This window comes from Dryobates pubescens, chromosome 13 (genome assembly GCF_014839835.1).
Source record: "Dryobates pubescens isolate bDryPub1 chromosome 13, bDryPub1.pri, whole genome shotgun sequence".
Classification (NCBI taxonomy): Eukaryota; Metazoa; Chordata; class Aves; order Piciformes; family Picidae; genus Dryobates; species Dryobates pubescens.
In genome coordinates, this window is record NC_071624.1 from 28,353,317 (window position 1) to 28,375,950 (window position 22,634).

At 42.7% G+C, this 22,634-nt stretch overlaps 1 protein-coding gene across 2 annotated transcripts; it reads left to right on the plus strand.

The window, feature by feature from the left end:
• The first annotated feature begins 2,221 nt into the window (after positions 1-2,221).
• Positions 2,222-22,458, plus strand: NCBP3 (nuclear cap binding subunit 3). 2 transcript variants are annotated; one of them, XR_008462521.1, is made up of 14 exons: positions 2,222-2,429; positions 4,207-4,272; positions 5,878-5,983; positions 7,092-7,217; positions 9,344-9,472; positions 11,682-11,755; positions 12,725-12,833; positions 13,525-13,624; positions 14,189-14,295; positions 15,344-15,629; positions 16,799-16,956; positions 17,983-18,147; positions 19,059-19,515; positions 22,430-22,458. XR_008462521.1 is itself a non-coding variant. In XM_054166685.1 (13 exons), the coding sequence occupies exons 1-13, from the start codon at positions 2,277-2,279 to the stop codon at positions 19,292-19,294; spliced, it is 1,815 nt and encodes a 604-aa protein (XP_054022660.1). In that variant the 5' UTR covers positions 2,222-2,276; the 3' UTR covers positions 19,295-20,045. The 2 variants fall into 2 exon arrangements, 1 of the variants encoding a protein (XP_054022660.1); XM_054166685.1 differs by lacking the exon at positions 22,430-22,458 and having other exon boundaries at positions 19,059-20,045.
• Positions 22,459-22,634: the final 176 nt, after the last annotated feature.

Genomic DNA, 22,634 nt, shown 5'->3' on the forward strand with positions numbered 1-22,634 from the left:
TGGACAGGGATTGGGAAATCAGTAACTCCTCTCTGCTCTCAGACACTTTTGCTGCCTTTATGCTGGAATGATTTTTTTTCATTCAGGCACTGCCTGACCTGCATCATTTCTAACAGCCTTTACTTAAGAGCTGTTCTTGATAATGACTGTTAACCTTTTCCAAAGTCCTCTTTGCTCCCATATTTAACCCCTGCACCTCTCAGTAGTTCACTACCCTTCCTTGGTCCATCCTTTCTGCACAAAGGCTATAAAGGTGGAGCCCTTCTGTGCAAACCTACACTCCTGCATTGGGCTTTCACAGGCAAAGCAATTGCAGCCTGAGATGAATGTGAAGGAAAAATAGTTCTTGGCCAGAGTTTCAGAAGAATAGAACTGAATCAGCTTGGAATTCACTGCTCATAACAAGATTCTGAAGGAAGTTGTAAAATATCAAGAGTATATTCCACTCACATACTTGGCAGTGAAAGCCCCACTGGCACCCAGGCTTGGTTTTCCTCTCCTGGTTTGACTGTCCCCACCGGCTGGCACAGAGATGACTTTTTCCTAAGGAGCTCCAAAATGTTGGCAACTGATCTAAAGCCCCAGTTCATCGTTAGAAACTTTCTTACTGAGTTCAGGGAGTGAGTCTTGAAACTGTGCCAAGCAGAGTGTGCTGTGGTGTAGCCACGTTTGGTCCTAGGTGCCATTCAAGGATGTTAAAACAAAAGAAGGAAACACCTGGGTTAGCTGCAGGCTTTGCTGGCTCTCCAGTGACAGCAGCATAGGACAAACTTTGTCACACAATTCTGACCCTGAGCATTCCTCTGAAGGGTCAAGCTTTGTAAATCTGGTCCAGGCTGCATGTGTCAATAGTGTCCTCCTTATGAAATTAAAGGAGAAGGTGCATCTCTTGGTTTCTTTTCTCTGTGACCCCAAGTGGTGTTTCTGCCACAGAAATGTGTTTCCTCTTGCAGTGTTTCCAAATCTGCTCCTCTCAGGAGGTGTTTATGTCCTGTTTACCACTGGTGCGCATGTTATGTGTGTGTGAGCTGTGCCATAACCATTCACATCTGGCGTGGAAGGATCACCTGTGTTGGAGGTTCCTGCCAGATGCTGACTAGGTGATGTTACCACCAAATATAGCACTTTTGGTGAATGCAAGTGGTGTTAGCCATTGAATACAGAGCTCTGTGCAGAGACTCAAAAACAAATGAGCTTGGAGTGTGTGATGGGTAGCAAGGAGATCTATTAGTCCTGTTGGTTTGTGTTTAATGGCAGGAGTCCTTATGTTGCCAACTGCAAAATTTCTTCATGATGCAGCTGAAATTTGCTTATGAATTTTGCTGGGAAGCAGTGTCAACTTGTATGGCAAGTGATACAGTGCAGGGGATGAGCTGGAGGGGTTTGCTTTAAAAAGTAATGCAGAATGGAAGAATGGAGCAGCCAGAGCAGGATGGAAAGGTCTTGCAGCTGGGGAAATATTAGGAATACTTAGTGAAATTGGCTGTATGGGACAGCAAGGGGGACAATTCATGGTGACAATGACCAAGTGTGCTTTAGGAGCCTGTCGATAGTAGATGGGGAAATGATGCCAAGGGAGGAGCAAGCTCTCAGCCAGAACTCGGACCTAGTCCACTGTGTGTGAGGGGATCAAAGCTAATCAGTGTAATTAGTGGGGGTGCAGAATTTGTCTCCTGCAGCTCAACCCAGTATAGTTTGTTCAGGACGAGGGGAAAACAATTCTTGAGAACAACTGAGCCCAAGAAGGACAGGACACAGGCTCACTGCAGAGAACCTTACGCTGAAAATTACCTTTATTTTATCAGAGATGTACAATTCCAGAGGCACGTTCCTATGTGTGGAGGGAGGGAAAAACGAACATTCAAGAGTTCGGATCACTGCAATGAAAATCATTGTAGGACGCAGAGCTTGCCGTAACGAGGTCTGGATCTTACAACCGCCTACCTCCCTCTCCGCCTACCTCCATCTGTTTCTGTGTCTCTGCGCACGCCGTGTGCTTCTCCCGGGTGACGCGGCCCCTGCGGGGCCGGGGGCGCCTGGGGAAAATGGCGGCGCAGCTCCTCGCTGTCCGTAGCGCTGCAGGACCGGCGGCGTCGCGCTCTCCCCCGCGTCTCTATGGCCGTGACGTGCGTCTGAGTGGGTTCACCCCCAGCCGGCTCCCGCTTCGGGTGGCGCTCTATCCGCCGCGGCGTCTCGGTGGTGGTTCTGGGCGGCGACGCTCTGCGCTGCGGCGGTGCTGTCTCGCTGGCCGGGCGGAGGGCGGGCCTGGCGGAGCCATGGCGGCCGTGCGGGGCCTGCGGATCTCGGTGAAGACTGAGGCAACGGCGACGACGGCGGAGCCTCGCGCCCCGGAGCCTGAGCCTATGGAAGTGGAAGAGGGCGAGCTGGGGACCATTCCTGTGAGGCGCTCGCTCCGGGAGCTCATTCCGGTGAGGGGCACGCGGTGGGGTCACGGGCAGGGAGGGACGAAAGAGGAGCCAGCTTCTGGGGGGAGGGGGGGAGGCAGAGAACGTAGAGGGGGTTGAGAGTGACGGGGTGGAGCATTTGCGGGGGGCTGTAGGAGCAATTGGAGGTACCCTGGTGGGAAAAAGGCGACGTGGGGCGGGAAGCGCATGAGGGAAAGCGATAGCGCGAATGTAGCGAGGAGGGGGGCCAGGAAGGGACTTAGAGGTGTCTGAGCGAAGTTGTGGGGCGAACTGTAGGAGGAAGCGGCCAGGATCTATTCGGGAGCGAAGAGAGTAAAGGAGGCGGTAGGGCAGTGGAAGAGACTTGGAGTGCAGAGGAAGGCTGTGGATAGGGAAGCGTGCAGGGAGTGCTCGATGCGAGGAACGTAGGGAATACCAAGAGTGGGGAGCGGAGGGGTGACTGTGGAAGAACTGAACTGGAAGCAGTGGGAATGTGGGCTCTGGTGGGCTTTTGAAGCATTCCTTTCAATTCCCCCCCTTTTTCATTTTTGCTAGTTGTTCCTGTACAAACTCCAGGGGGGTTGGTTTTAATGCCTAAAAATGGGCCAGAGTTCTTCTAAACTCATAAGTAGTTTTCTGCTTTCAAAACTTGTGTGGGAATTACGTTAGGGACTAATCTTTAATTAGCTGATTTACCAACGTGCTTGAGCTTCTACCAAGTATGTGGCCTAAGAGACAGCAGCCTGCTGTACTTCCCTGTGCTCCATGAGTCAACCTTAGGCTGTGGGCGTTTTTTAGCTTTAAAAATAATGTTTGTTTTGTCTTTCTTTCATTCTTTCTTTCTGTCTTTCTTTCTCTTTTTAATAACTCTGAACATTTGGCAGCCCTAGAGAAACTTTGACACTGTTACTAAGAAAAGGAGTTCGTTTGTGTGTACTTTAGTATTTCTAAACTGAGAGTGGCCTATTTTCTAGAGCAAGTCCTTTACCCAAAATAATTATTGCAGCACAGAGGTAAAGAATATGTTTATCCCTGGAGAAAGCAAGATATGCACTTCCAGCCCCCAGCTATTGCCAGGTGATAGTTTTAAGGGTGCCAGAATGAACAGGAGGCATTTTTGCATATGCAAATCATGGAAGGGACAGAACTGGGTCATTGGTCCAGCATCTGTGGATTCAGCAGTCCTGGCTGATGGAAAGAAAACTTGTAATTTCCCTTCCCCCCCATGTAATTCTCCACTTTTGCCTTTTTATCAGTAGGGTTGCACTGAAACAGTAATGCTTTATCTTGCTGGTATTTGATATGTTGTTACTTGAAATATTGACAGGCATAGAGATTAAAGTTACTCATTTATTTGTGGATGTGGCTTGTTGCTCTGACTTTTGAGACTAAAAGTTGTAAATTGATGCTTAAGGAGCCAGGTATTGCAATTAAATCTGTTCATGTTTTACAAAGAAACTAAGCCCAAAACCAAAATTGTGAACATTTTAGTTAGGAAAGGTGTTTAACTCCCCCTGTATTGCTGAGAGTAAGTACAAACCTTTGCAGCAGACACAGAAACTGAATTTTGCCAGAGGAAAAAGTCCTTAGACTAAAGGAAGTTTTGGTTCAGTTCATGTGCTTTTATCTTCACATCACCAAGAGTTATTGCTTGTATGCCTGTCTAGGGATGTAGCTTGGAGTAAGGCTGAAGGAAAAGAGGATGTATTTCTTGTAGAAGTATCCTTATTTTGTTTTTTCAGCATACCAAGTGTGTTTTCAGTGTTCATTGAGATTTCATCACTCTTTTGCTTTGTTTCAGGACACTAGTAGGAGATACGAAAACAAAGCTGGAAGTTTCATTACTGGAATAGATGTAACCTCCAAGGTAATTATTGTGTGATGGTTCTATCAACATATTCTTGTTATTGCTAATGAAAGGAGGGAACCATTTCATTTATTTCTTCCCCAACAGGCACAAAAGCTCAGCCTCATGCTGAGGGAGCTGGCATTTTTCAGCAGCTAGGGAATTCTCCTTTTATTGGTGGTGGCCTGCACCAGGACCTGATATCTCTTGTAAAAGCTGTGAGAATTAGCATTTCTAAGATACAAAACTGTGTGTGCCCAAACCTTGAAAGTGTTTCCCTGGAAGTTCCATTAGTGCCAACCAATGTTGGAAAACAAGACAGCTGCAGGTTTTCCTCTTAGGTGAGTGACAGAAGAAATGCTTGGCAGGAAAATCTACTTTCATTGCCTTGTATCTTCAAAGGGCATCTTATTGTTCAATTATTTAAGGCATAGTTTGAAGGCTGTGAACAGCTGTTGCATTTAAATAACTTAAAGTTACCTCATTCTGTGGAACTTCAGAAACCTGATCCTACAGCTTATCTCTGTACCTTTAATATCAAATTGGTTGTGGTTTTATATTGTGCAATTGACCCCTGGTAGTGGAGAAGAAACATTTAGTCATACACTTTGTAGGACTGACATAATTTTACATGTTCTGACAGCTGTGAATCCCTACCACAACAGGGTGCTGACAAATCACTTGTTCCTGTTTTGCCTTAGTGGGGCTCAGAAGATTGTGCTTATCAAAGAATGCAAAAAGAGATCCAGATCAAGACTGAAAATCAGCTTTTTGGCTTCAACATCTAGCTTCTGTGTTTTGCAATTCAAACAAGAGCTTGAAGTTCCCCTAGCCAGGGGAAAGCTGTCACCTTATTAATGTTCTTTCATGATCAACTCTGAAAACACTTCTAAGAAATGTGACCAAAGATGTTTTGGCAATCTTAAAACCAGCAAAAAATTGCATGTTGCTTTGGGTATCATTTGTGGCAGTTTTGGCTTAATTGCTATTTCTGTTCCAAATTTGACTTCAGAGCCAAAACTCTGTAATGCCTCCTAATAAATTCTGTGAAATAAGGAGCTTCTCAGTCAATTTCAGAAGTTGCCTAAGATCCACATAAGCTGTTGTCCATGAGCTACTGAAAAGCAGCTTGAATTGCTGGCCTAAGTAAGGCCTAGCAGTCCAGCTAGAGGTGTTGAATTCGTGCTCAGACAAGTTTATATTTTTGTACATCTTTTAAAAACAGGGGGGAAAAAACATCTCTGTAAGCTTAGAAGATGGACTTTCCATGTGGTGGAAGTGCTTGTTTCAGGAGAGCTTTTGTTTGAGCACAGCCTCTGCACGTTTGTTAGGAAGGAAAAGAGATAATGTTACTGTTCCATCATGGAGCCTGAGCATTGTCTGAGATCCCTTGTTTTCCATGCACCTTGACTTCCCATTATGTTGCTGTACCTAGATCAAAACCATTCTGCAACACAGAAGTGTAACAGTGAGTTATAAGTGAAGCTTACAGATCTCTAATGAATGAATAGCCTTTAATGAATGTGGATTGTTTCTCTCTGGTGGATTTGATGTTAAATACGTGGTCCTTCAGTGCAGCTGGCTGGGAATGCTGCTGGTGTGGCTGCATTGTTTTGCCTTTTGCAGGAAGCCATTGAGAAGAAGGAACAAAGAGCAAAACGCTTTCATTTTCGGGCTGAAGTGAATCTTGCCCAAAGGAATGTGGCACTGGACCGGGACATGATGAAGAAAGGTACCAGCTTATCCAACAGCCAGAAGATAGGATGCCCTTCGTTTACTTACTCCCAGCTCCTTCACTTGTTTTATCCTTTAATATTTCCTGTATCCCCAGAGGTTTTCCCAGATTACTGCCAAATTAAATCACTTAGGGTTGTTGGTGGGTTTTTTCCCCCCCACCTTTTTATATTAATGTCATTAATTTTTAAACTGCTTCATAGTATCATAGTATCAGTCAGGGTTGGAAGGGACCACAAGGATCATCTAGTTCCAACCCCCCCTGCCACGGGCAGGGACACCCCACAGTAGATCAGGCTGGACAGAGCCTCATCCAGCCTGGGCTTAAACACCTACTTGACAGTTACCAGGTCACCTCTCGTTTTACCAGCACTTTATATACCTCATTGACAATTTGGCATCAGCACCTTGTGCTGCATGTTCAAGGTTCATCTTCTCTGTCAGTGCTGCTTTAAGAATCTTTCAGTTCTTTGAGACCTTGAGCACTGTTTGTGTACAAGTGGAGGACTCCATGTCCTGTGCACAGCGAGATCAGATTCTGTGCTGTACACACAGTGAAGCTGGCCTTGATGGCACATGTGCTTTTAGGTGGCAGGCTGGTCCTGCTGGATTGTAAGCAGATCAGCAGGGAAATGTGTGCATGACAGATCAGGGCTTTTGGCATCCAGTTTTTAAGGCCTACTTTCCCAACTGGTAGCTTAGACCCACTAAGCCAGCACCTCTAACAGCTCTCCATCAGATGATACAAGTGCAAGTGCTTTGTGCATGTGTGCTGCTTACAGACTTCATCAGTGTTCTGGCAGTAGCAAGGCAGTACTTTGGCAGCATGTGACAAAAAGAAAATGTCTTTAAGGCATTTTGAGTGCTATACAGTGCCTGCACCAACCAGTGCTTGTAATACCACTTGGTTTTAATTCTCAATTCTTAACATTTTTACAGTGTAGAATAATCAAGGTGTGGCATTTTAGAATGGTGACTGTGATACATTGCATTCATTAGCTTCCTTTTAGATTACTTTAGATGTTTGGTGTGTAAACCCATATGTTACTAATGTAAAAGCTTGCTCTGTGGAAATAAGTAGCAGATTTTTGTCTTCCTCTTTACAGCAATTCCTAAAGTGAGACTGGACACAATTTACATTTGTGGGGTGGATGAGATGAGTACGCAGGATATCTTTGCCTATTTCAAAGAGTACCCTCCTGCTCATATTGAGTGGTTGGATGATACATCATGTGAGTACATGGAGTCTTTTGTCTGTAATCCTTGTTTTTATTATCCATCATATCCATACTTCAGATGTCCTAGTGGCTTTCAAAGTCACTGTCTGTCTCAGTTTCCCTGTCATTATCCTTTCTCAAAAGAGATTTAGAAGGAAAGAGTTAATAGCATATGGTGAAAATCAAACCCACTGTCTGGTCGAGTGTTTCCTAATGGAAAGGGTATAGAATAACTTGCAGGCTGGTATAGGTTTGTGCTGTGAAGGAGCAGATTTGCTGCCATATTTGTTTAGTGCATTCTCAAAGAGGAATTAGTGGGTGGAAGAAGGTAGCAGCTGAGTGTGATTTACATAGATGGGAAAAGGAATGCAAATTCCCATTGCCAGGCTTGTTTTAGGGAGTAAGCAGGCAGAGAGATTGCCAGAGAGATAGAAGGTTGTTGACAGTCATGGCTCCTTCAGTGTTACTAAAGACTGCACAAGAGCTGTTTGCTGCAGTTGAGTGCTGGATCATGAATTGGAGGGCTCTCAGATTGTCATGTGGCTGGAAACTCTCTGACCAAAACCGTAGCACAAGAAGTGGAGGCCAGCGCAGGTTTTCTCTTTGGCTTGGGATTGCTGAAAACTGCTTTATTGCCAAGCAGGGCTAAGACCTGAGAATTAGTAGCATGGTTCCCTGAAGTTCCAAAGCAAGACAAAAGACATGGTGTGCTGCAAAATATTGGTAACCTTGAAGTCACTGTGTGTAACAGCCACAAACTGAGCGAAAATGTGAAATGCAGTGAGCCCTGGGGGGACAGCTGGAGTAGGGAGCTCCTAAGTGAACCTGTGGTGATGCATTAAGCTAGCTTAGCTCTGGATCTGAGGCTGCATTTCTAAGATTGTATGATTGTCCTTTTTCTGTTCAGTTTTCCTTTCTTTTTTTTTTTTCCTCTTAAATGTCACATGAGTAAATTTAGTGTGGAACCAGAGGGAACTTGCAGTGCAAAAATGTAGGGTTCAGAGCCATAACGATATTTTACCCACTTACAGCTACAGCACATGTTTTTACATTTCCATGCTGTATCAGCACAGATTTCTGTTGCACCATGCCAAACATTTTAATGAATTGCATCTCAGGGTGCCTCAGTGCAAGGGTGAATTCAGGCAGTGTTGTGTGCTTCAGACTGATAAGTATAAACTGATAAAGAAAGGCTTTGCAAACTGGGAGCTGTGAAGAACAGGCAGATGCACAGAAATGAGAAGTTATTAGCCAGTAGTTAAAGTTAGTCATCTGAGTGTTCTTCACCTTGTAAATCTTGTCTGTCTGAGTAATTTTAAGGGAAGATCAATTTTATTTTAGAACACTGTGCAGTTTTCTTGGTGCCTGAACATGCTTTGCATAACAGCAGAGCAGTGACTGATGTTTGCTGCTGCATTTGCACCAAATGCATCAGGGCAGAAAGCTTTTGTTCAAAACCTCTTTCTAAGCAGTTTCAGCTCTTCCAATTTCACCACCTGTGAAATGCTTTTGCTGGCCTAATAAGTTACATTTTAGTACCATCTGCTGACAGGGCCTATATGAGGCATACACTGAATCATATTGGTAACCAGTGTACACCATAATCTGTGCAGAGTGCTTGAGCAGTCTCCTACTTTCCCCTGTCTTCCTGCTTTTTGGAAAAGATTAACAGAATTCCACAGTAGAGTCCAAGGTTCTGTTACATTGCCAAAGGGAAAAATAATCAAGGCTTCTTTCTTCTCCCCTGTGCACCCCCTTAATCACATTTGTGTGGTAACACAGTTATGAAATACACTGACCCTGCTTCAATACCCAGATTTGCTGTGCTCTGGAAGCAGCCTCTCATACAAATAATTGTGCATTTCAGTGATTTTGCTTCTGATCAGTTGGTTTGTGTGGTTTTTTGTCATGTGCTGAAAGTTTTGTGTCCTCCAGCTTACCAAGTTTGTTAAAGATTGTGACTTTCCCTGCAAGAAGTCCATCTTCTGACTGCTTTTTGGGGTTTTTGGTTTTGGGTCATGGCACCATCTAAGAGTGTTTCTGAACTTTGGTTAGTGATTTCCTTCCAGTGTGGCAGTGTATGTGACTGCTTGATTATACAGACTGCATTTTGTTTTGGTGTGTGTTTATATATGTCATAGGTAATGTGGTCTGGCTTGATGAAGTAACAGCAACACGGGCTCTAATAAATATGAGTTCCTTGCCTGATCAGGAGAAAACAAAAAGCAGAGAAAACAATGAAGAGAAGGCAGCTGAAAAAACTAAGAAAGGTAGGCTGAGGTTTGTATATCTAGACATCATCTAGTTAAATCAATGAAGCTTTAAACTTGTGCTGGGGTTCTGCATAATCTAAATTACTGAAGGAGCTTCTATCATATAGTTTCAGGTAAATGTATTCTGCCACTTTAAAAAAGGCTTTCATCTTGGAAACCTTTTGAAGAAGCTGCTTCTTAAAAGGTGGGTTGGAGCTAGACCAAAAGCAGTAACTCAGTCGATACTGAACATGCTAGAGCCAAGGTCACATTCAGATATGACATTTGTAATGGTACATGTTGCACAGAAGTAAGGCTGTGTGATGTGTGCACAAAGAGAATAAAAGGATGGATGTGGAAAAAGCAGGTGTAAGAAAATGTCCTGGGTTTGAAATGCCACAGTGGATTCCTTTCTTGATAGGCCACTAAGTACGTGGTTTCACTCTGATGTCACCTCACCACTCTGCAGCACCTTGGAATTTCACCACTACACTTTCTTGAAAGAAGTACAGTGAAATTTCAGTTAGGACAGAGCAAAGCAGCAAAAGTACATCTTAATGCTGTGGTAAATCTGGTGTTTGAATGCCCTAATTGGAAATTTATCCTTCTTTTATGGGAGAGAAGTGAGGTTTTCGTTACCTAACTTAAGACTGTTTTGCTGTTAGGCTGGTGTGATGAATCGCTGTGCTTCAACATACTGTACTACATGGTACAGAGCAAAGAGAGAGGTGGTATTTACTAACTCTTCCATTACATATTAAACAATCCACATGAGTCTAAATGCCAATAACCAGTCTCTCTGTAAGATTCTTGCAGTGCTATCAAAAGCCCTGCTAAAAAAGTTTGAGGTTTAGAGCTTTGTCAAACTTGTGGAATCCTCTAACTCATCCCCTTTTCTTCCTGTTGCTTTTCTCCACAATACAGTGGCTCCTCAACCATCCATGTGACTCTAATTTGGGGGCAAATTGTTGATAAAGCTTCAAGTAAGACTTGTTCTGAAGTTGTTGGAGATGAGTGGCTGTCTTGTTTAAATGGAGCATAAATGAATGTATTTAACCTTGATGGGTACACATTAGATGTTACATCATCGTTAACACCACGTCTCAAAAACTGTCATCTAAATTGCTCCTGCTTATCAGGAAAAGTGGGATATTAGATGAAGTACAAACTGTTCAATTACATCCTAGGGTGTGAGATTTGTACAGATACATGGGAGTGATCTGGCTTAGTTGCATTCCTTTATTAGCTAGGAAGCTGAGGGCTCTTTAGGCATTGAAGGAAGCAAGAGACTGGTCGCCACTGTGAGAAGTTGTTTTCTTTGGGGGGAGGAGGGAGAAATGAGTACTTGAATGCTGCCCCTGATGGAACTTAATTGTTGAGGTTTGAATTTGGCTCACCTAAATTCTCTCTCTGGTTTCAGTTTGGTTAATTCTGCTTTACTCTCTTGTTTGAACTTGGGTGTGTTTTCGGGATCATTTGAACAGCTACTGCTCTCTCTCTTTTAAGTTTTCAAGTCTGTTTTTGGATGTGATTAAGATAAAGGTGTGGTTTTTTTCAGTCTTGGTGTCTAAGAGTACTTTGAGATCTTCCTAGATGTTACTGGTGTAAGTTAATAGCTGTCTGTATTCACTGCCTTTTTTTTTTTCTGCCCCTGAAGACTGAAAAAAAAAAATCAGTATAAATTTCCTTACTCTGAGCTAAAAACAACCTGCAAAAATCTCTGCATCTCACGATTTGAGTAGTTCTGGAAGCATGCACTCTTCTGTTAGTTCACTTGGAAATTAAGTCGCTAAGGTGGTGGTGTTTTTCTCCTGCTCTCCTTCAGAAACTTCTAAGCTGTTGGATAATGACCTGGTTTACATTGTTAGTAGTGGATACTTGTAGGTACTTGCAGCATTTTAAAGGGAGGCTTTTATATGCCTTCTACAGTCTTGGCCTTGCTGAGCTCTGCCATACCCTGAAATGCAGTGCAATTCCATTTGCTTTCAAAGAATTCATAGTCCCAGTGTGCTGCATAGAGGATGGCTGTTAACATTGCTCTGAGCCCCTGCACACTTCAGGTTTCCTTAGACATTTACTGGTCTGATTATTCTCTAGGCTGCACAGAAGAAAGACTTAACACCTTCAGCTTGATTTCAGAGAATAATTATTTCGGGTCATAATAAATGTGACTGACACACTAAAATGAGGCCTATTTTCTTCTTTTCCCAATTATTTTCCTCCTTAGAAAAACAGGAGGAAAGTTCTGATGATGAGACAGAAGAAGGCGAGGTTGAGGATGACAATCCAAGTGATGTCGAGGTCAGTACAGAGGGAAAGAGAAAGCACTGTTAATGGGAGCTTTGCTCTGACTGGTGTGAAGTCTTCATAACATTGTAGTTTTAACCATTTATATCTGCCATTCACAATTTAATTGTCAAATAAATTAGATGGGGAGAGGGCAGGCAGTGCAAATATGCTGTAGGTGAGAATAGCTGTGTAAGAGTGTTTTGTGAGAGTAGAATTTGAAGAGTGCTGGGGTATGCAGCATGCAAGAGCCAGTCTGGGTGCTCTTTTCTGCTGAGAGGAGGCAATGACAGAACAATAATGGAAGGCAGTGGCCTTTCAGCAGCCAAGGCAGTGCTTAAAGAGACAAATGGGATTTAGGGTGCCCATAGATGTGTGTGCTGATTCCCACACTGCTGTTTTGTCAGTAATTTAATCTTCCCTGGCTGAATATATAATAGGTGTGATTAGTATTTTTTTTTAGGGATGGCTCAGTGAACACTAGTCCATCATGGAAGCTTGAATTTTAGCTTCCCCAAAAAAACCCCAGCCTTTTAGTCATTGTGTGAGGGCGTGAGAACCTCTTAGTAAAACCATTTAGGTATGAAACAAGCAAAAAAAATCAAGTAGCTGTTTTTCAGTGTCCAGCTTGTGCTGGGTTTCTGCACTTCAATCCTTTGAAAATTAGTGGGTTTAATGATCAGAGGCTGCCTGAGGAGGTGGTGGAGTCACCATCACTGGAGGTGTTCAGGAGGAGACTTGATAGGGTGCTTGGTTGCATGGTTTAGTTGATTAGGTGGTGTTGGATGATAGGTTGGACACGATGATCTTGAAGGTCTCTTCCAACCTGGTTTATTCTATTCTAAGAGAAGGGTGTTAAATCTTTTGGGGAAATTACAAACTGTTGTGAATTTAAAAAAAAAAAAGGGGGGGGGGGGGAAGTAATTATCTTAATAATCAGTTGATTGCTTCTCTGTACAAAATACCTTTTTTGCCCCCCCAAAGTTGGATGCCCTCTCCCAGGTGGAAGAGGATTCCCTCCTGCGTAATGATCTTCGCCCTGCCAATAAGCTGGCTAAAGGAAACAAGCTATTCATGAGATTTGCTACTAAAGGTAAATGAACAGCTTAAGAAGCATAATGAATTAATCACTTGTAGTTTTGTTGGTTTGGAAGCACCCAATAACTTGGAAGTACCTAATTTTTATTTGCAAGGCTGTTAGGGGTTTTTTTTTTTTGGCTAAACATTAGGTATGAAGACTTTGCCATAAATCCACCTTTCATGTGTGAATTTAATGCAGTTCAAGCTGTATGAAAATTATTCCCAATACCCCAGAATGGGTTTTATGCTACCTGTCTCTACAGAGGTAAATTTTGCTCTTTTTTTTATAAATACAAAAGCCATTTGAGATGCTGCTGAGGTATTACCAAAGATTATTGCTAAACGAAGTTGAGACATGAAATGGTACTTATGAGGAAACTGAAAATCCATATATTTTCTGGGCCATATGGAGCAGTGACACATCCAGAAGGAAAAGAAAGGTCATGAATGAGGTAAGTATGGCCTCCAGCAGTTAGAGCAGTATGCAATGCTCTGTTCATCTGATAATGTAGAAATTCAGTCTCCCTAGAATTACGTTTCCAGACACGAATAAAACTGGGGGGGTAGGAGAAATTTCAGAGGTGTCAGCAAATTTGTATCCCTCGTGAAGGAGATGGAAGTCATGCTGGTCTGTAAGATATGTTCAGCCTTCTGTATCTTTATGCTCCAAGAAGGAAATACTCCATTAATTTATGTTTTAACAGATGACAAGAAGGAGCTGGGAGCTGCAAGGCGAAGTCAGTATTACATGAAATATGGGAATCCAAATTATGGAGGCATGAAGGGGATTCTTAGCAATTCATGGTGAGTATTGGATAGAGGATTTGGAACATTGCAGGTAATTGGACAGAGTAGTTTAAAAATGTTTTAATTTGTGAATTTTCTTTCTGTTCAGCTTGTGTGGATGCTTCTTGTGTGTAGATAATGCTTTGGCAATGCAATCCTGAACTTGCAAGGGGAGCGTTTTCTCAGCAAAATAGTGGTCAGGTGTTTCTTGAACTTTTTGAACATTGAAATTTTGGATGATTCAGAACAGATCTCTGACATTAAAACATACATCTGCTATTAGAGTGAGTGATGAGTGAGGGTGGTGAGGCACTGGAACAGGTTGCCCAGGGATGCTGTAGATGCCCTCTCCCTGAAGGTGTTCAAGGCTAGGTTGGATGAGGCCTTGAGCACCCTGGTCTGGTGGGAGGCGTCCCTGCCCTTTTTTTTTGGGGTGGGGGGAGGCTGAAACTGGATGATCTAAACCATTCTGGATGAGCTAAACCATTCTATGAATTCCATGTGCTTAATCCAGGACTGAATGTAGCAGATTCATGATGCCTTTTCTGTGACAGGAATGTCATTCCTTTTGTGGTGTTTCAGGAAACGAAGATACCACTCGCGTCGAATCCATCGGGATGTGATCAAGAAAAGGATCCTGATTGGGGATGATGTTGGCTTGACTCCTCCTTATAAGCATCGTCATTCAGGTAACTGATGCCAATATGATGACTGTGTAAGAGCACAGCTGGGGAATGGTGGGTCAGAAAGGACCTTGAACAAGGGCTCATGCAATCTGTGGTGTGCATAAGTGTACTTCAAAAGAAAAGGCAACTATAACTTAATCACTTTTTGAGAGTTTACAGGCCACAGCTGAGGCAGAAGCTTCACACTGTTCACTGGTGTACCAAAATAGCTACTGCTGTTTATTTGTTTGTTGTTTTTTTTTTCCTTTTAAAAATGTAGGACACAGGGACAATAGCATCAAGGGCAAAAAGAAGAGAGAACTTCTTTAAACTCCTTGGCAGTTTGTCGTACTTCCTGTCTTAATTCTTCTGTTCTATGAAAAAGCAAGCTCTGGATGGAGAAAAATAAAGATTAGAAAATTCTGTTAATTAGACTTGGCCATCTTAATATGCTCCCTAAAGTAGGGGGTGTGCATTAGAAAAGGAGACAAATAAGTGTCTCCTTATTTGTGAGACAATAAATGTCAAAGTTTCACACAAGTGGCCTGGTAAATTCAGCCATGGGTATATCAGCTCTCATGGAAGATGTAGCACAGTGCACATGTAAAGCTTTCTGAAAAGATGCTTCACTTGAAGTAGGTGATTTTATGCTTAAATCAATTTATGTGCTAAATTCCTGCTCATGAGAGGTGTGTTCTCCTTGGTGTTCCTGCTTGCAAGACTCAAAAGGATTATGGTGGAGCCAGTCCCACCAGATGATAGGAGTAGTTGTGCCTAGTTCAGGCAGTGTGAACTGCAACTACTACAAGAAGCAGTTCTCCTTTACATACTCAGTCCAGAGCAAGCTTCTGAGGCAGTGAAAACCATAGACTTTTTGTCTGCTGTGGCAATTTTCTTCCTCTTAGGCTATTCTGTACTCTGAATTCCACTTAGCAGAATATTCTCTCTCTTCGGCCTCAGAGCTCCAAAGACTCGTTTCCAGCAGGTCATGAATCACAGTGATTTTTAATTTGGCCTTGCTTTTAAGGTACCTTAAGCTTCAGTTTATCAGAATCAGTTTGTTTTGCTACAGGCTTAATAAATGTCCCTGAGGAGCCTATTGAGGAGGAAGAGGAGGAAGAAGAAGATCAGGATATGGATGAAGATGACAGAGTTGTGGTAGAGTACCGTGATGAACTGCAAGCTTTCAAACAGTCCCGAGACCGCAGCGCGGCAAGGCGATCGAGTGCCAGCGCCTCTGACTCTGATGAGATGGACTATGATCTGGAATTGAAAATGATATCAACACCCTCTCCCAAAAAGAGCATGAAAATGACAATGTATGCAGATGAGGTGGAATCACAGCTGAGAAATATTAGGTAAGCGTTTCTTCATCTTTGAAAATATCAGTGAGAATTCATTCTGAATTGTAATGACTGCCAGAGCTGTAAAAGCTTAAAGACACACTGCTGAAGCTGCCTTTTTAATGCTTAAAGTCAATGTGTATTAGATATCTTAAAAAGAAATACAAAATACAGAAAACCCTGATGCAGGCTTTGAATTACAGTTACCATTTTCAAGATAGAATAAACCAGGTTGTAAGAGACCTTCGAGATCGTGTCCAACCTGTCATGCAACACCACCTAATCAACTAAACCAAGCAACTAGGCACCCTATCAAGTCTCCTCCTAAACAACTCCAATGATGGTGACTCCACCACCTCCCCAGGCAGCATATTCCAATGGGCAATCACTCTTTCTCTGTAGAATTTCTTCCTAACATCCAGTCTGAACCTCCCCTGGCACAGTTTGAGACTGTGTCCTCTTGTTCTGGTGCTGGTTGCCTGGGAGAAGAGACCAGCCCCTGCCTCTCTACAGCCTCCCTTCAGGTAGTTGTAGAGAGCAAGAAGGTCTCCCCTGAGCCTCCTCTTCTCCAGGCTAAGCAACACCAGCTCCCTCAGCCTCTCCTCATAGGGCTTGTGTTCCAAACATGGCTTCCTTTGCAGACATCTGGAAGCCTGCTTATTGGTAATGATGGAATCAATAGAATAGAAAAGCACAGAGGAAACACAATTAACTTCTTGCATTTCATAGCAAGCCCAGGGAGAAATAATTCCTCCTTCTCTTTGCCCTTTACCCCTTCCTTTTTTCTCAGAAAAAAGAATAACCTTGAAGTGTTGATGACAACAAGGAATTTATGTTCACTGTGGGTGTCTTAACCCAAGTCATGTAGATTATTGAAATAACTCAGCATGTGTCCCTTCAGTAGTATATTATACTTCATTTTACTATCCAGGCTTTTAACAGTTGTGAGGTTGCTTATCTGAGCCAGAGCCTAAAGGAGAAAAACTTGAAGCTTGCCTTGACATGGATTCATGTGGTTATTGCTGAACTTAGGATTCTGACTGGCACATGTGCTCTTCTAAGGAGTGTTTTTACCTCTGTTCCTCAGTAGACAGCTTTCTGTGATGTAGTTTTGCATACAAGAGGACTTAAGAACTACAGCAGATTTGATGCCATTTAAGGGACTTTATTTCTGTTTCTTTCAGGAATTCCATGCGAGCAGATAGCATAGCAACCAGTAACATCAAAAATCGGATTGGCAGCAAAGGATCAGCAGAGAAAGTTGCAGATGTGAGATTGCTGTTAGAAGAAAAACGTCAGAATAACACTGGGCCACGTCAGCCAAACAGCACTGTAAAATCAGGTAACACAAACCCTTCCGTGGTGCAGGGCTGCAGCTGGCCCATCCAAATGGCTGCGTTCATTTCACATCAGCACTCACGCTGCGGCTAACTAACCTGAGGGAATTACATTCAGTAGCAGTTTCTGCATCCATACAGTTGATTTTTTTCCTCACTAAGGGACTGAGCTGAGGATGGCTTTGGGGAAAATGCAGTGCCTTTGATTGAATGACATTTATTTTTATCAAATTTACTTGCCTGTTTCTACTTCCTCCTACTTTGTCCTTTTTAATTTGCTCACTCCTCGAGGCATAGCTCCTGTATGACTTTGAGAAACTGTAACATGTGAGGGAGCTCCTGTACAAAATGAAACATGAAACACTAGCTCCTTACATGAAGGAACAGGTATTACCTGTTTTCCAACTGTCAGGATTTATTTTTGGGCTTGACTGGCTTTTTTGACTCAGGTATTCATTTCAGCTATTTCTGGCACATGTAATATCCAGAGGATTATCTGACTGATAAGGAAAATATATTCTTTGATATTAATGTAATCTAGAAGCTAATGTTTTACCCCTTCTGCACATTTTGGGGCCCTGACAAGTTAGCCCATAAATCCAGTAACTTCCTTTGCCTCTATGTTTTTGTTTGAACATGTAAGACTGGGAGTATTTACCTAAACCAGACAAGCTTCAGAATGCAAGACTCACATCATGGGTTAAATATCAATGTATTTAGAATTCTTAATGCCTGAAACCATTCCTGCTTGCTGTGTTGCTTGACACCCTTATGAGAAGTCCCTCTCCAGTCTTCCTTTAAGATCCCTTCAGGTAATGGAAGGTCTAAGGTCGCCCTGGAGTCTTCTCTAGGCTGAACAACTCCTCATAGCAGAGGACTACAAGAGACTGAAATGGAAAGACTACAGAAAAGATGAGAGGATCTCTGTAGTTTCAAGTAGTACACATTGTGAACAAGCAGAAAATTATCTGGCAGAGCCAGAGTGAATACAACATGATTTCTGTCACTTTAATCACTGAAAATCTCTCTAGATGTGCGGCAAAGACTGGGAAAAAGACCCCATTCACCAGAAAGTAAACCTCCAAGTAGTACCTCTGCTCCTCGTCGAGAACCCATCTCAGATGTGCACAGCCGCTTAGGAATCCCCAAACAAGATGTAAAAGGCCTCTACTCTGATACCAGAGAGAAGAAATCAGGTTAGTTTTGGGGGAGGTAACGTAATAATACTGCAATTCCTTTGATTTTTCTTAGACTGTAAGAGAAATTTCAGCAGCAGATCTTGTTCAGTTGAGTGAAATTGAAGTTGAAGTGTTTGTTCAGTAGCACAGGTAGGCAGGTTGAGCTTAGTATTGCTATGAACAGTATTTTTATAGAGGTGTCCTTCAAAGTAGGGGATTAATTCCAAACTGTGGTGAAAAGAGGGCATTAAAGTAAGTGTAATGAATGCAGTGGCACTTCAGACCTGGGTGCAGCATTCTCTGCAAATTGGAAAACGGTGAACAAGGCTTTACTGAACCTCCCAAAAAAGACTTCAGAGCATGTAGTAACCAGTGCTGAGTACAGGGGCACAATGACTTCCCTGCTTCTGCTGGCCACACTGTTCCTGATGCAGGCCAGGATGCCATTGGCCTTGGGGTCACCATCACTGGAGGTGTTTAGGAAGAGGCTGGATGGGGCACTTGGTGCCATGGTTTAGTTGATTAGATGGTGTTGGATGATGGGTTGGACTCAATGATCTCAAAGGTCTTTTCCAACCTGGTTTATTCTATTCTACTCTTGGCCACCTGGACACACAGCTGGCTCATGTTCAGCCAGCTGTCAATCCCTGCCCCCAGGTCCCTTTCTGTCTGGCTGCTCTCCAGGCACTCTGTCCCCAGCCTGTAGCACTGCATGGGGCTGTTGTGACCAAAGTGCAGCACTTGGACTTGTTGAATGCCATCATGTTGGACTGTGCCCATCTGTCCAGCCTGTCAAGGTCCCTCTGGAGAGTCCTTCTACCCTCTAATAGATCAACTCCTGCTCCAACTTGCTATTGTCTGCATATTTACCGGTGACAGACTCGATCCCCTCGTCCAGATCATCAGATGTTTTGTTTTCATCTGCTTAGGTAATTTATGGACCCGATTGGGGTCTGCTCCGAAGACACAAGAAAAGCCTTCAGATAAACCTGAGAACTCGGCGGCGTCTCCAGAGGAGGAGGATTCGGAGCTGCAGCGGGTTTGGGGAGCGCTCATTAAGGAGAAAGAACAGTCGCGGCAAAAAAAGAGCCGGCTGGATCACTTGCCATCCCTACAGATTGAAATCAGCAGAGAAAGCAGTTCTGGGTCAGACACTGAATCATGATCCTTTGGACACTCTGATCCTCAAGAATGTGATTCTGCAGTGTGTGGCAAGATCTCCTTTGCCCGAAAGCTGGACACTGGCAAAGACTCTGCAGTGATGGTTCCAGAAGTGTCTCTGCTCCTTTTATACAAAACCAGAGATGTGTTACCACTTGAAACCTAAAGCAATCACCTTTGTCTGGAGTCTGTGGTTGGCCCTGTGTTACAGTAGGGCATTGTCATGTAAGTTTATTACAGCAAACTTGTAGTTTATTCTAGCAAAACACTTTTCCCCAAGCTTTGAACTTAAAAAGAAGAGGCAGAAGTGCTCTGTATTTTTAAGAAGACCTTTTTGTTCTTAATATTTCTAACATGGAGCCTTTTAACACAATATTTTACACACTTCATCCAAAGAACAGGGCATTTCATAATCAACAGCATTGCCTTGCCCTTCTGGCTCTTACCAGCACCTTTCTTTTCCCTCTTGAAGTAATAACAATAATGCTTCCTGGGTGGGCAGCCAGCAAGGATAAAGCATGAAGGAGCTGTCATGTTTCCTTCCTCCAAAATACTGAATGTAAATCTTAAGTTAAACCTTTTAGTACAGTGAAATTTCACTTTGTATCCAAGTAGCATCACTGTCCTGAAAGAATTCTGCTCATTTATTTTGGTGAGACTTCGTTCTGCTGTAGTAAGGATCGAGATGTTCAAAGACTGCAAAGTTGGATGTTTTGAGTGTTGTGTAAATTCCCAAGGGTTTAATTTCTTTTTGTTTTTTTCTTTTTTTTTTTTCCTTTTAATTTGGTTACATGATGAGAAATTCTATTTCCTTCACTTCCTCTGTATTATGTTTTGAAGAAATCTAACTGCTTAAAACCATGTTTTTATATTTGTGGGAACTTCCTCGTTGGCCACGGTGAAAGCTATAGTGGTGTTTTCCTATGTGCTGTTTTAACTATGTATATATATATATATATATAAAAAAAACTGAGAGAAAAGGAAACTATAGGATCACTGTCTCATGTCAATATTTTTGACTGTTCTTACTGTGTGTAGTATATGTGGCTGTGGACATGGTTGACTTGTTACATTCAGCTTTTGTACCCACATACCCTCCCTAGGGTAGGAAAAAGGTTTCAGTCAGTGTGTGACTGCAGGGTGGGTTGGTTGGGGTTTTTTTTCTTGTTGCCTCTGACATTTTTGATTGCCAGTGATGCTAAATAAGGAATAATAATGCCAGCACATCACATCCTGCTAGACAGAACAGGTAGCAAAAAATATTGTCTGCTACACTTCAGTAGTCTGGAAGTTTGTGTGGTCCCCCCCTGTTTATTTGTGTGGTCCCCCCCCCTCTTTGTTTCCAAGGTCCTGTCAGTCAAAAATCTATGAATATCTCCTCTTTCTGTTTTTTTAACAAACATTCTCCCTTCTTTGTCCTCTTTTTGTGCTGAGTTGGAGTAGGTTTGAGACTTCACAAGAGCAAAGAATACACGTTGAACTCTTCCTCCTGCTTTGTTGTGTGTAAGAATAGCAGCATGTAAAACGAAAGGTAAAATGAAAGGTACAGTGACTAGAAGGGTAATCTAAGGACTGACTGGGCTTCAAGCCTTATTACTTCCTCATTTTGTGGCACTCATCCTTGGTTTTATATTTAATTATTGAATATATATGTCTCATAAAGGTACTCTTGAGAGTAAGTGGCTGCAATGTCTGATCACTGTAATAACTCATTTTAACTTGTGTTTTCATCCCTTCCAAAGTGTCAAGTAGAATCATTCTCATACCCTACCTATTTTTCAAGATCCTGACAGAATTTACTTAACCAGTGTCTTTTTGCCAGTAAACCTTTGTGTTATATCACTGCTTTGGATCCATTATGACTTTTCCTTTCCCTGGAGGGAGATGGTAGATGAGAATCATGCACCTGGTCTTTTGAAGACCAGCTTCTGCACTGTTGTGAGCCCTTGCATGTTGTGAAGCTCAGCAAGTGGTTGTGGTCTGCTGTTAATGTTGCTGATAATCACTGTGTCTCCATATAAATACTCATAACTTGAGCCTGGTGAGGGACAGACTAATTGGTATGAAGGGCAGAATGGGAGCAGAGAATCTTTACAACTGATATAAAAAGATCTGAACCAATGGCTGTATGAAACAAAAGTGATGTAGGCAAAGGCCTTCATTGAGGAAGAGGAGCCATTAAGACTGGTTCTGTCTTCCAGATAGTCATAAGTAAGCCTTACAAATGTCTCCATGTTAGTTGGGTTTGTCATGCTAATGGTTATGGGGAGGGCTGTGTGTGTTAATGAGACCATAGCAGCTTACCTGTAAGAAAAACAGAAGGTTACTGCTGAAAGGACCTGCAGAGAGAGATTTTTATCTTTTTGTCACTGTTTGCCTGGTTTTGCTTTTTGAGTGTGTACAGAGAAGCCTTGAAAAGTGTTTGCTAGTGCTTTGGGCTGCCTTAGTTACCTGAACAGGAGCTGCTGGGGGTTGATAATTAAAAATAAACACTGAGTCTGCAGTGTTTTCTCCTCAACATGGTTAACTTAAATCAATGGGGTCTAAAGGGAGGTTGCATAGAGAATTTTAAGGACCCATCTCTTTGTGGTCAACTGTTTTGCTCTTAGCTAAGACACTTTTGATCTTTCACTTGAACTTCCAGATACGATCACTTTCAAGGAGTTGATGCAGAAATTAATGTTCTGATACTGAGAGATGCAACCTGTGTGTTTTGAACTTTGAAAATGGCAAGAAGTTAGGCTTTGACTTTTACTGGAGGATCTATACCTCAGAGGGGAAATGGTTCTCCATTTTAATTGACTTGTTACGGGGCCATGCTGATCCTTCTGCGAAGTTTTTCCTGCTCTGAAAAGGGACACATTTTGTTTAAATGTTTCAGGTGATTGTTACCTTGTGCAAAAGAAACCATCGTGGATCACAGGATGTTAGGGGTTGGAAGGGACCTTTGAAGATCATCGAGTCCAACTCAACTGTTCTCTGGCAGATCTTGAGAGCTTTTTTTCCCAAGATGATGTGTTTTAATAGGGGGAAAAAAAAAAAAAAAAAGAAAACAAAACCTTATTTTCAGCTGAAGGTGACGTTATAATGTGAAAATAATGAAACTTTTATTTAAACGGCTGTTCTGTTCCAAATAAAGGTGGTCTGAAATCACCCTGACTGTGCAGCAGTGTTGCTGGAGCACTCATCACGAAGGACTCTCGGGGAAGGGCCTGTGGGTGCCTGAGCGCTGCTTCTGCTTTCCAGGGGGCAAGATGGGGGTCGCCGCTGCGAGGTGTAGCCTGTCCTCGTCCACACCTAATGAACCCACGTTCCCGTTTTCAACCGAGTGAAAGGAACTTAAA

Coding starts and splice junctions, on each gene's coding strand:
- NCBP3 (XM_054166685.1), top strand. CDS start 2,277: ATGGCGGCCGTGCGGGGCCTGCGGATCTCGGTGAAGACTGAGGCAACG. Junction 11,756..12,724: donor ACAATCCAAGTGATGTCGAG/GTCAGTACAGAG, acceptor GCCCCCCCAAAG/TTGGATGCCCTCTCCCAGGT. Junction 18,148..19,058: donor TACCAGAGAGAAGAAATCAG/GTTAGTTTTGGG, acceptor TCATCTGCTTAG/GTAATTTATGGACCCGATTG.